This window comes from Anguilla anguilla, chromosome 15 (assembly GCF_013347855.1).
Source record: "Anguilla anguilla isolate fAngAng1 chromosome 15, fAngAng1.pri, whole genome shotgun sequence".
NCBI classification, from domain to species: domain Eukaryota; kingdom Metazoa; phylum Chordata; class Actinopteri; order Anguilliformes; family Anguillidae; genus Anguilla; species Anguilla anguilla.
The window spans coordinates 1,483,783-1,497,677 of NC_049215.1; the positions used below are offsets into that span (position 1 = coordinate 1,483,783).

A 13,895-nucleotide genomic window follows, 5' to 3' on the forward strand; every position below is an offset into this window, starting at 1 on the left:
GGTTTTAGAATGTTGCAGAGAAAATTGCAGCGGTGTGAACTGGTTAGTTCCAGATCAACTGAAGCTTTTATATGGTCTATGGTCTGAAGCCGTTGCCTGCCCTGGGGTCTCAAAAGGCCCACCTTGTCAAATCACTAGTGCAGTTTTAGAACGTTTACAATCAGACGTCTTGGAATTTTGCAAGTTGCATCCAGTCTCGTTGCGAATCATTGATCAGAACTGGCCTTTAGTTAGCTACATTGCAAAGTTGCAACAAAGTAGCCTTGCATTCTAGAGACAGTTTGCGAGGTCGGTACCGGTGGTAGCGTTAGCTAGTGTTTTTTTTTTTTTTTTTTGTTAGCTGAAATTCTGTTAATTATATTATCTAGCTAGCTAACGCAACGTTACCTGATATGAGAGATGGCTACTGTGCACAACGTTGTCTAAACTAATCGAAATCTACATCAGCAAATAATGACCTCTCATGTTAAACAAAAACCTTTTTGGGTTCCATAACTTTCTCTGTTATTGTAACCCTAGCAGACACCGGAAAAAAACAGTACGCCGGTCACACACAAGTGAGTTGAAGAGCAAGCCTGTTGCGTTAGCTCCGCCCACCCTCTCTGGCGGACCAACCACTGATGGGTGATGGAAAACGCGTCACTATCTATGCGCCGCTTGTGATTTTTTTCCCGGGAATGTTGCCACAGACACCCAGTTCTTTAATCATAAATAATAATAATAATAATAATAATATAAATTAATATAATAGGCTCAATCACCATTGTGTTACCTACTTCAGCGATAGATAGTGACTTAACAGACATTTATTTTAATGAAAATATTCGAGATTACTTATTGCTACATTATTACTTATGTAACAGTATTAAGAAAAGGGACCTTATGTTGGTGACAACACAGGCACAAACACACCTGGAATTTCTTGTCATATTTTTCACTTTCACCAGGGTTGTTGTTGTAATTTTATAGTCTGCGGTTAATCTGTTTGTGTTTGTTGGTGCAATCGGGGATGTGTCAATAGAAACATTCGGCAGTGTGTGAGTTTGGTGTTGAATAATGCGTTTGCAGTTAAACCAACCCATACCAGGTTTTAACTTGTGCTATTTTGGTATCATTATAACTGTGTCACACATGTGAATCCATAAACACATAACACAGACACAAGAAATATTTTGTTTATTTAGCTGGGCAGAGAAAATTCCCTTTGCGCGATGAGGTGTATCTTATAAGAAATAGGATTTATTTCTCCTGAAAGAGTCCGGGACCTACACGCAACACCGTAGATAAGGGCGAACTGAAGAAAGCAGGGGCGGTCCCTGATTTTATAAGCAAAAAGTGTCTTAACTGTAAAGCATAAAGTAAGATTTAACAAAGTAAATGATTGGCTATGTCTTGTCTAACATGAGATACTACATAGGCACCTGGTGATCTGGTGGCCGCTTAGTCTAAGCAGGCTTTTAAATCAGAAATAATAGTTTAGTCTTTGATCTATCAATTGCTTTCGGAGTCCTGGGCAGCATGGCGTCATAGCCGGATCCTCCTTTATCAGGATGGCAGGGGGAGAACGAGGTGAAAGGCCACGACTCCCAGTTCAGGATGGAGGGGGGGAGAACGAGGTGAAAGGTTTCTAGAAAGGCGTAAAAAGACAAAGAGAAGAACACGCACATGCATAGACACACTTAGGCTTATAGGCTATGTTTCAAACTTGTTGTTGTCCGTGGGAGGTTCGTGGCCTGGAGGGTCCCTGCTGCAAGGCTTAGGAATTTAGAGTGGCACTTAAGGTGGTACCATAATTTTAGTTATGCTAGAGAAAACTCTCCTCCCTTCAATTAAAATTTAACTATTTTAAAGGAAAGTTGTCTTCAGTTATGCAGTCCAATGCTGGCTATTTAGGCAGTGGAGTTAATTGTGTAAGCTACTTTAATGAGATAGGTGGGACCTTTCCACCACTCAGTGTTTAGTGAGCCCAGCCCATCTTATCAAGTGCATGTCTGAAATGAATGACACTTTGGATTTTTTTGTTTATTTTAAATAGTGGTATGATAAAATCACTCTTTTTTTCCTGTCCTCTGGTGCACAAGCGTAATGCCTGCCTAGCTGAAACAGTAGCGGCAGCAGCAGGATGGAGAGGCCGACTGGAGGCTGTCTCTGCCAGCTGCCTCCTGCTCCTGGCCAGTCTGGGAATATTCTCCCTGCAGAACTGTTCATGGGAACAGAACCGTTTATTGTACCTCTTAGCACTGGCATATGAACAGAAAATACTGTTTTTGTTTAAATATTAACAAAATAATGAATTTAAACTATTCAGTTTCATCTTCATTTGTTTGTAGAGGCCCTCATAATGGTTGTAATTGTTTATAACGTTGGGCAGAGAAAATTCTCCCCTTAGCATAACCAGCATGACGAGGTATATCCATGTAAGAAATAGGGTTTATTTCTGCAGAAAGAGTCCGGAACCTACAGACAACAAGATGGATAAGCCTGAACTGAAGAAAGCAGGGGTAGTCCCTGCTTTCATAAGCAAAAATGTTTTAACAATAACATACACAATTCTACATCTGATTGGCACAAACAACAAGATGGATAAGTCCGGTCCCTGCTTTTATTCACAAAAAGTGGTCAACAATAACATACATAATTCTGATTGGTACATGGTTAATACACATGGTTAATACAAATCTCTTGTGAGATTTAACAAAATAAATGATTGGCTGTGTCTAGTCATACTATGAATACTGAATAAGCACATGGTGACCTCTTAGTCTTCAGCATTACATAAACTAGCTTTATATCAGAAATAATAGTTTGGTCTGTTATTGGTTGCTTTCAGAGTCCTGGGCATCACGGCATCATAGCCGGTCCTCCCTGGCAGGATGGCAGGGGAAGGATAAGGAGGAAGACCAAGCTCACCAGTTTAGACTTCTAGAAATACTTAAGAGACAGAGAGAAAGAAAACAGACACACACACACACACAACACATGCAATATTTTTAACTTCTTTTTGTCCTTGGGAGGTCTGGTGCCTGGAGACGGAGGGGCCTTGCTGCAAGGTCTAGGAATTTAGTGTTGTACAGACTTCTAGTTATGCTAGAGAACACTCTCCTCCCTTCAGTAGAGATGATCACAACACACTTGCTCTTCAGCCACGGTGACAGTAGCATTTGGCTGTGTTTCCTAAAGGGAAAGAAATGGGGTGAACATTTGTCCTTAACTTGGACTTGGACTAGTAAATGCACTTCACACCTTTTCTTCATGACCTCAGTTTGGGGAATTTGTTTTAGTTATGGCTGAACATGCCAAACTGTTTGTGAATAAAATACAATCCTTGCTTTTAATTGTAGGTTTTAATAGTAAGAACAAATGTTGTTTAAATCCCAGCCATGTGTTTGAAAGAGGGGGTCCCCCTTCTCTTCCTGGTCTATGCATAATTAATTAATAATTAGAAAAGAATAAAAGAGACTTCTCTATACCCCTTTTTATATTTTAGTTTTAAGCCGTTTGATAGGATACCACTTCTTTCCTACGTTATGATTAAAATAATGCAGAGTTTGGTTTGAGAGAGATATGTTTGGTTATGAATTAAATGTTTGTGTTTCTGTATTGGGAGGCTAAGTCAGGCAGTAAATGTGCCATGTTTAAAGGCCAGTAACACCACCCTGGTCTCTGCTTTATTCTGGTACAGGCTGACCTAGAATCTCCAGCATAGTGCCTGTAGATAGTGAAAATAGGAAGCTAGAGGAATTGTAGGATATAATGGACGCCAGAGTGAAGTCTTCTCGGGGAACTGTTAAATTAGCCTCAAACCCCAGTGCCTGATCTTGAGTTAATTCTGTGGCTTCTCAGAGAATCCATAATAAGAGACGTTGTTTCCAGAGGTAGTTTGGAACTCTGTAGTGAGTATTGCAACCATGGAAAGATGATTTTTACACGCTACAAGCTTCAGCACTGCATTTTGTGAGCTTGTGTGGCCTGAGCTGTTGTTGCTCCCATACCTTTCCACTTCACTATACCATCTCTTGCAGTTGACTGGAGCAGCTCTAGCAGGAAATACATTTGAACTGACTTGCCTCAGCCAGAGACTTGAAAAGGTGTTGTACATCATCGTGAGTGAGCTTGAGCAAGGCTGGGTATATTAAGAACGTCTAGAGACCGCGATCGCAGGTTACTGCCAGCAGAGAAGAGAAGGCTCTGTGCCACTGTGCTGTGTAATCGCTGAAGTCTGGATAATAACTAATGACTCTCTCATTAAACTTCACTGGTGATTTACTGGCGGCTTGCGAAATATGCTGTCGATCTGTGTACCCCAGCAGATTAATAATCAATGTTCTAGGCCTGTCTGCTGTTTTTGATCAGCCGTCATAGAAACAGTGAGCCCTCATTACTTCTATAGTCCTGTCAGCCAGAAAGGGGAACCACTCTTTGAGTGGAATTGGTAAGAACCAACCGGGTCTGATCCTTCAGAATTCTCCAGTAGGTTAACAATGCGAAGGTTGCATCATCTGTTCCTATCCTCCAGCTCCGCCATTTTAGCCACAAGCTGATCCTGTTTGGCCTTGTGCAGTGAGGCAGCGGTTTCGGCTAGTTTAACTGTGGCTTTCAAACCGGTAAATTCAGCCTGTAGCTCTTTCATGCCGAGCGAATATTGAGAGATTTCAGCTCGTATGGACCGGGTTTCGTCCTTGATCCGGGAGAGCTGTGTCTCAAAATATTGTCTGTGTTTTTCTAACACAGCCTCTACATTGGCTGTTAGCATGACATAGGATTCCTTATGTCCCTTTCTGGGCGAGTCTTGCCTGAAAGAGTCTTTGTTTTTGAAGAAATGGACATATTTTATATATTGGTCAACAGCACCAATAAACTGTACTGGGAGTGAACAGTTAGCCATTTGTAATGAAGACAGTTAAATACAGAGGAGAGAGGGCGCAAGGAGCAAAATCACTAGGCAGATAAAGAAAAACACACAAAGAACTTGTGATGCATACCCACAATCCTCAAATGAAATGAATTAGGTACCAAGATAATTAAAGGGATATTTCACAAGTAATTTTGTGGAGCTTACCCCATTGTATTTGGATCGTGTGAATACTAGCAACATAAGCTGTCCCTGTTAACCGTTAACGGCATCGCCGTTCCTCCTGCTTGTCCAGCTCCCAGTTCACTCCCATTCATTTTCAGGACCTTTCTGAAAGTAATCTTTTTAAAACAAACTAACTACGAGGGACAATAGATCAATAAAAGAGAGTACTAATGTCAAACAATCCCTGACCCTGTAGTAATAGGTCACCGGTGAGAACTGGATACAGACTGTGATTGATATGGTAAAACATTGACCTGCATTGTAAAATGTTTCAGGCCTGTCACACATTGCAGTCTTCATCCATCTCCATTTTCCTGCAATTAACTTTAATGAAATCCATACATTTACCCCACTCTCTTTCTAGGGGTGTGCAGAGACGTCATTATCTGTAGGCCTATCTGTATCTGTTCAATCAACAAAATTATCTGGGTCTGTATTCGGATAGAAGACCGGAAGTGGGCGTGGTTTATACCGGAAGTCTCGTTAAATCAGGCAAATGTTGTATTTTCTAACCTAATATTCATTGTTAATGCAATGGCATATAATTATGAAATATATTTCATATATAGCTCCCGCAGCTCCTCCTCGATGCGAGAGTTTCCCTGAGTGATAGCCGGGAACGGTCAGCTCTCAGCCCGCTGCCTGCTGTGCGCTGACTCGGTGGGGGCAACTACAGAATATAGCGATCACGTTTCAATAATGTGTAGTAAATGAAACGACTAGTTAGCGAAACCAAAGTCCTGTGTTGCAAACTGAATGGGCATTTTTTATCTAGTGGCCATCCACAATGATATGAATTGATTTGAAGAAACATAATAGCTGACGCATAGAACTGATTTATGAAACGTTTTTCAGGGCAGTGGCTCAAGTTTGTTGGTGTGTGTAACTGGTGTGAATTGGATGTGAATTCCTACATGAACCTAGCACAGGCCTGTTATGTGATTCACAGGACTTTCTGAAACATTTAGCAAATTTAAAAATGAATAGCCAATATGGGAATGTTTCTGTGCAATTCACTCAATTAGCATTTCGGGGTTAGCTCACAAATAAGTGGCATAAGGTTGACGACTGAATATTTTGCAATTAGTTGATGACAATATAATCGATAGGCTAATTTTTTATTTTTTTAAAAACCACATTAAAGTGGCAATCTCAAAGATTTTCATTAATGCTTGTTAAATTAAATCACGTAAAATATATTTTATATGTAGGTTAAGTGAGGGGTTTTAGCACGCAATACAACTTGTTGTAATGTTCTGTGAATGGACCGAAATGCAGACCAGGGAAATCCAAAAAACGTTGTCTTTATTCAGTCCAAAGTTCAAAGCCAGGTAATCAGAGATAGGAAGGTACAAAATCGAGTTTCCAAAAGAAGTGGTAAACGGGCAAAAAATCAAAAACCAGGAGGAGATCAGATAGGCGAAGGTACAAAGGAACAGGCAAAAGAGAAGTCAAAACAAAGCGAAGGTCAAACCAGAAAGCAATCAAACAAAAGGGGCAGGCAAACTCGAAGTCGTACGGAAAAGGCGTTTCGGGAATCGCGATAAACAAAGGCTTACAACACATCGGCACAGTCAATACGATCAACGTTCTGACAGGGAGCTGGTGGAAAAGACTGACATTTATACACTGGGAAGGTAACAATCAAGGAGGGGTTACGTGAGTGAGGGCGGAGTAACAAAACATCCAGGTGAAGAACATTAGGATAACTAATTAAATGACAGGGGACTGACAAAACGCGGACTGGAATCACAGACAACAATGATAACAGACGGCCTGGGTTTAGCAGGTAAAACACGTGCAGAGAGAGAGAGGTGCAGTTAGAGCAAGAGACAGGTGCAAGCAATTGCAGAACTCAGCGTTAGGGCAGACTAGAAAGAAAAGGGGCGGAGCTACAGTGCAGCATGGAAAAGGGGAGAATGGTTAATGTATTAGTATAGTGATTTAAACTTTCAAAAACCCAAAACTAGTGTTTGTTAATCCATTAGTAATATTAACATGTTAGTATATTAATGAGGTTAGTACTTCACAATCTATAAATTAGTAAGGATTAGTAGAAATTAGTAAAACTAGATATAAGCAGGAAGTAAGTAAAACGAGACTGGAAAGAAGGGGGGAAACCACGAAAACCCGGAACCACCCGAATAGTGAAATCACGCAAATACAGGGGAGTGAAGCAGCTCAGGGAACACAGACACAGAGACGGCACTGGGGAGACAAGTGACCGGGAGAATGAAAATACTGGGATGGAGGATGTGAAAAATAATAAACTTACAGAAACATAAAATAAACACTAACAGCAAACCGATACTAATACAGACTACAACACTTGTGTTCAGTATTCAGAGTGCTGAACATTTTAACAAGGGCATTGACCGAAGCACTGGATTCAGAAAATAAACATATTTTTACTTAATTGTTGCTTGCCCGACAGTGCCTCCTGGAGTTTTAAATACACTGCTGTCTGAGCTTTAATCTCAATATAAACTGCCGCTGGGTCCGTACAGCCTGCTCACTGCTTATTCCTGTATTTTAATGTATAAACACAATGTTCCTCTGTCATACAGTACTGCACTGCTGCCCTGCTCTCCTTGGGAGTATTGGGGCTCCCCCACTCCCTGCCCACTGATCCCTTAGCAGTGTGCAGCACCAGGGGGTCCTGAGACGGCCTCAGCACAGGGGCTCAGCTGATCCCTTAGCCCACAGTGATAAATGACAAAGGGATTTTACAATTCTGCAACCTCATGTGTGTACCCCAGTGAAACAGGAAATGGTGAAAGGCAGCAAAGAGTTCTGGGGGACTGCGAAATTAACAAAATCGAATTTCATTAGATGCCACTTTGATTGGTTTTATTTAAAATATTTTTTCGGGGTGCCAATAATTTTGACCCCTATGTTTTTGAGAAAATTACTATTTTTGTAAGTTTTTTATAAGAATTATGTTTTATTAAAGTGTAAGTAAGCCATTTCTACAAATTTGAGCAGAAAATTAAAATCATTGTTTAAATGTTTCTTTTATGCAATCATTTATGCTCATTTTAATGAAGAGTGCCAATAATTATTCTTTACTTGAATATATGAACTCTTCTTTGCAGACTGAACAACTGTGACCTCACACAGAAGATCTGTGATATTGTGGCCTCAGCTCTCCAGTCATCAAACTCACCCCTGAGAGATCTGGACCTCAGCTACAATTACCTGGGAAATTCAGGAGTGGAGCTGCTCTGTGCTGGACTGAGGAGGCCAAACTGTAAACTACAGAGACTGGGGTGAGTAGTGCTGTGTACTGTGACATTAACTAAATAGAATTACTGATTATGGCCAATGTAAGGGTTTGAATTTTGTCACAGGGAAGACTAATTTCCTGACTCCATTGATTTTCAGAGCCTGTAACCTGAATGTTTGTGTGAATGTGAGTTTGCATATAAGATTATTGACTGGGGTGTGCTCATATGAAATGATGGGCAGCTTGAACCTGTATCCTGGAGAGCGAGACTAGCTACTGCTGCCAGGCATTCATCAAAGTGTTCTCTGACATTAAGACCTTCAATCCTGGGAGGTAAATGTCCTGCTCATCCAGGAATCTAAAACCAACAGCTATCCCTGGGATTAACCTAATTAAGATTTACCCCATTTGGGTAGTGAGACTATTTAAATATCACAAGGATAAACAAAGTGACCATGAGTGAGCTTAGTTTCCTTATCGAACGGTATATATAACAGTCTGTATAACATGTAAGTCATTAAAGTGGAGGGTTAAGTAACGTGTGAAATCTATTGCACTGATGTGCTTTTCTCATGTTCAATAGTAGTAGTTATAATTAAGAGTGATTCATGATTTTAAATGTAATGTTTTAATGGGGAGTTGCAGAACGTACATACGTAGTAATTGTTTGTATGTGGCTAGATAGAGAACAGGGCGAGGTAAGATGAATGTTGAAACGTGGCGTTTGCTGATAAGGTTTTGTACGGTAGCCAAGTGAAGAAATATAGTTAGTAGAAATGGCACAGTGGTGAACTGGTGTAACTTTAATAAAAGGAATACATTTGCCGTCATGAAATGCATATGGGTGGCCGTGAGTGAGTTTTGGTAAAGCAAATCTAAGCGTAAGAAAACGTTAGTTTAAAGGAGGAAATTATCTGCCTGAGGGCGAGGCAGGATTCAATCCTTTAACTGGAGGTTTACCAGTCTGTGACTTTGTTAGTGCAGCACCATGACATAGCTATGCAATGCATGAAATATCATTAGCAAACCTGTCCGTGGTTTTAAAGAAGAACACAGGCCAGTAAGCACAGAAGAGCTCCCGTTATGGCTTTCCAATATTGTAGCCGGTTAATAACTGAACATGCAGACGGTACGTCATAATGCAGTGTATACGTTCGGTGAACGGCAAGTAAATATCGTGCAAAAGCAATAATTCAGTAGTCGACAATTAGTGAGGGTAAAAGCAGGTTAAAGAAATGTGTTCCTAGCTGGGCTTGAACCTAGGACCCCATGTTCCCAAGACTGGAACCTTGCCCACTAGGCCACAGGCAGACTAGCTGTTTAAACTGGAAATGTTTCAGAGTAAAACGGTATGGGTATTTTGCGTGCGTATGTTTTTGATTGGGTCGTGTAGGTGAAGATTTGGCTGGTGTCGGTAAAATGTCCAATGGAGAGACGTGTTGTTAGTGGGATAGGCGGCAGGAAAAATAAGAATGAGAAGAAAATGCAAAATCCCCTTAGTTTGGGGCTTTATTGTGTGGACATGTGAAGTTGTTTATGAAATCTGTCTGTTGAAATGGGGTCAGAATGTACAGAATGTAATGTTTTAAGGGCTGAGTGTCTGTGGCTGTTGTGGTTATTTCTGTGGGGGACCCAGAAAAGTGCCAAACTCTCGGTGCTGTATAGGTGTATAACTTGGCAGGATGGCATACCTGCCATCCCAGTAATACTGTGAGGGAGGGGAAGTGTGAAGACCAGACGCGACCAAACGGGATCTATAAAGTTACCAAAGGGGCACTCCAGTAACCACTGAGTCTCGTGAGAGACGAAAGAAGGGGGTGCTATACTCCTAAGGGACGTATCCCAAAAAATGAATAAACCCCTAAACGGGTAACGGAGGAAGAAGGAGTATATAAAGAAAATAAAGGAACAGGGAAAAGAAAAGAAAAAGCGACTTCGACCAGAAGCAGAGGGAAAGAAAATGTCTTTTCAAAAAACAAACAGAAAAAGTTCTGAGGCCAACTAAAACCAGGGGGGAGACTGGTTAGTAAGAGGCAGAAAGGTTTGTGCCCCAACGGTGACACAATAACCCCTTAAAACCGCCAGCCTCAGAATCTGGACATATACCGTCCTAATACCTTCTTCCCAAAAAAAACTAACAAACTGAAGTCAGAATTCTTTTAAATTTCTTTGTTCTTAAAATCCTTACACCTTCCTCAGAAATACGACAGGGAACTGGCTAGAGCAAAACACGTTACACTCAAGCACTGTTCCACTGCCTACTGACGCTTTAAATACCCAGCCACAGGTGTGGCTGGTAATCAGCGGAAGATGTGAGCAACCCACAGGTGAACCCGATCAGAGGTAACCCTGCAGGAATGCACGGAATGTTCAAGCAGGAACAATCCTCCCACAGGAACCAAAAATAACGATTAGCCGAGTGGCTAATCTGCAAGCTCGAACTAATCGTCCCCACACACCAAAATAACGATTAGCCGAGTGGCTAATCGGAATGCTAACCACTGAGCCGCTGCAGGCACAGAAAAATGATCTACCCTGCACAGAAACCGTGACAAATACTCTAATATATGAACTCTCTTTGCAGACTGAACTACTGTAAACTCACACAGAACTGCTGTAATATTGTGGCCTCAACTCTCCAGTCATCAAACTCACCCCTGAGAGATCTGGACCTCAGCTACAATAACCTGGGAGATTCAGGAGTGGAGCTACTCTGTGCTGGATTGTGGAGTCCAAACTGTGAACTACAGAGACTAGGGTGAGTAGTGCTGTGTACTGTGTGATCTTAACTAAATATCATTTGTGATTATGGTTCTATTCAGTGAAATATTAAAAAGCTCTTTCTCTCTCAGTTTACTCCTCTGTCCACCAGCATTCTTTCTTTGCCCATATATACCTTACTCCTCTATCACAACAAGCAAATAAAAGCAGGATAAAACTTTTTGAGGGTTGCCAGGTTTGTGGTTCCTGAACAGAATGTAAGGTTTCAGTGGAGTCTGTAGTATCAGGTCACAGGTGATGACTGGATGCTGAATGTCTGATTGACATGGTAAAAGATTGACCACCTGTATAGTAAAATGTTTCAGGTCTGTCAAACATTGCAGTCTTTATCCATCTCCATTATTCACTACCTGCTATGAACTCTAATGAAATCCATACCTGTACCCCACTCTCTTTCACACCCAGACCTTTTGATGAAGGTGAGTTTTACTCCTTCATCACACACCTGTGTGTGCTGCAGGATTGTGGTGTTTCTGAAAGGATTGTTAATAAAATTGTATTTAATTCTGCTGGTAAAATCGGGCATTAACTCGCCGGCTGGGTATGTGTGTACATTTTGGTGGGAGTGTCCATCTGAACAACATGTGAGCTGCGGTTTAGATGCAGTGGTTACATCGTTTAGTTTAGTCACTTTCTGTGGTTCCAGTCCCAAGTCATAGGCTGGATATTATACCACTGTAAGCAGGCATGCTGTGTGGAATGCCTGATTCAGAGATTAATGTTCTGGCTCTAGCTCCTATCATCTAAAGGATAATATCATTTACAGGAGTTTTTCTTAGATAAGTATTCTAATAACTTTCAAATGCCCCTACTTATTAAATGTTTTGTGCAGTTTATATTACTCCACAAGGTCTAGCAAACATAAGGGGTTTTGAAAGAAAAAAATGACTTAATATATCAGACTTTTTTGTCATTGTTATTATCATTGTTACAGTAATAATTAAATGCAACGCAATAATCAGCCTGTTATATTTGCAAAAGCTGTGAGAATAAAATGAATGGATTGGGTAAGGAACTAGACTTGTAACCGAAAGGTCGCAGGTTCGATTCCCAGGTAAGGACACTGCCGTTGTACCCTTGAGCAAGGTACTTAACCGAAATTGCTTCAGTATATATATCCAGCTGTATAAATAGATACAATGTAAAATGCTATGTAAAAAGTTGTGTAAGTCGCTCTGGATAAGAGCGTCTGCTAAATGCCTGTAATGTAATGTAATGTAATGGATGGATTATAGGACAAGGACATGCAGAAAATAGGTGCAATATGTGGAAATTTCAAAAGACACCACGTTTTTAAAAATCTAGTGTCTACCAGCAGTAACAGTCAGTGGCAATAATCAGTTGTGGTGTTCTCATACAGCCACTAGATGACGATGCAGTGTAATTCCAGTTGATGCCGTAGTTCAGTGGTACACACTAATTTTCTGAGGAGAGCCACTTATGAGTAAGACCATTACTCAAAGAGCCACAGAGATTGCAGATATAACTCAGATGTTTTTTTTATCACTCTCAAGACATATACCATCTTTGTGTATGTTTTAAAAAAATACAGTACCATGTTTTCCATCCTTACATCACTTTTTATTATCAATTCATAATTACATTAATCACATTATTAATAGATATAATACTTGTGTGTGAGTGTGTAAGGCTGGGAGTGGAACTCATCTTATGTATGTATGTACATATGTAATAGAGGGTATGCACATGACGTCACAGTAAGTGGAAGGCACTGTGCGGTTACACCCACTGAGTAGCAGAAAGACTACTGAGTGGCAGCGTTAGCGTTCAGCTTGAATGCCGCGAAAACACAAAAAACACATCTAAAATGGGAAAGAGCGACTGACTGTACAAATAGATTCAACAAGCAATCGGAGCTATCTTTTTACAGACTGCCGAAAGCTAAAGAAAAGAGAAGCAAATGGATCACTGCAATTCGCAGAAACAACTGGAATCCAGGCACTGAAACGTGGATTTTCTGTTGTCATTTTGTGTCAGGTATGTTGGATTTTTGGGTAAAATCATACCTTAAGTTATGTACTGTATTGACTGCTCATCAATTAAATATTTAGAATCTTTCATTTATATTCTGTGTAACTGTAAAGTTTTTGTCAGCATTTATTAAAAAAACATCCATGATGATGAGCCTTGTGTTCTACAAACAAATGGGGCATGGTTAGATAATTTATATGCTTGGCTAGCTAACACTAAGGTATGATTTTACCCAAAAATCCAACAGATCCGACACAAAATAACAACCGTTAAAGTGACTTGAAAGAATTGAGGAAATATTGGGTAGCATTGCTTTGGAATACATCTTATTTAATTTCGGTGAGGCAAGATAGCCTATGTTTGTAGTACCGTAACTTGGCATCATTTTGATATCAATACTTTTAATGGCAGGCCTGGATTTTGGCAGTCTGAATGAATGAGTTATAGACGGTGTATGTCTTGTATGTGTGAGTAACTTTTGTACGTTGAAAACGTGTTTTTTATGAGATATCATTTCTTTTTGCAAAGCGTTTTATTACGAGAGTGAGAAATGCGAAGTGACCCTGTAAGAAACGGTTGTGGATTATGGCTATCCTTGTGTGAATTTGTACAGTCTGATGAGCGCGTACCGTTTAGCAGTTTCGGTTTGCTATATATGTAAAACAGTGGCTGTGACAAAGGGTGCGGTGGCTTAAGTGTAAACGCATCAGAAACGCAGGTGAAATATGGCCAGTGTATGTACTCACGGATTTGACAGGCATCCAACGAGCCTTGATTGACAAAAGAATCAGCAAGCCCGTAGAATTAGAGCTCCCTCGG

The 13,895-nt window shown here is 40.6% G+C and overlaps 1 protein-coding gene across 1 annotated transcript in view; it reads left to right on the plus strand.

Moving 5' to 3' along the window:
• The window catches only part of LOC118214346 (NACHT, LRR and PYD domains-containing protein 3-like), a 211,193-nt gene that overhangs the window by 166,664 nt on the left and 30,634 nt on the right, over positions 1 to 13,895 (plus strand). The window contains exons 14-15 of the mRNA XM_035394247.1: positions 8,173 to 8,346; positions 10,888 to 10,944. Coding sequence (XP_035250138.1) covers positions 8,173 to 8,346; positions 10,888 to 10,944 — 231 coding nt within the window. The remainder of the gene's footprint in view (positions 1 to 8,172; positions 8,347 to 10,887; positions 10,945 to 13,895) is intronic.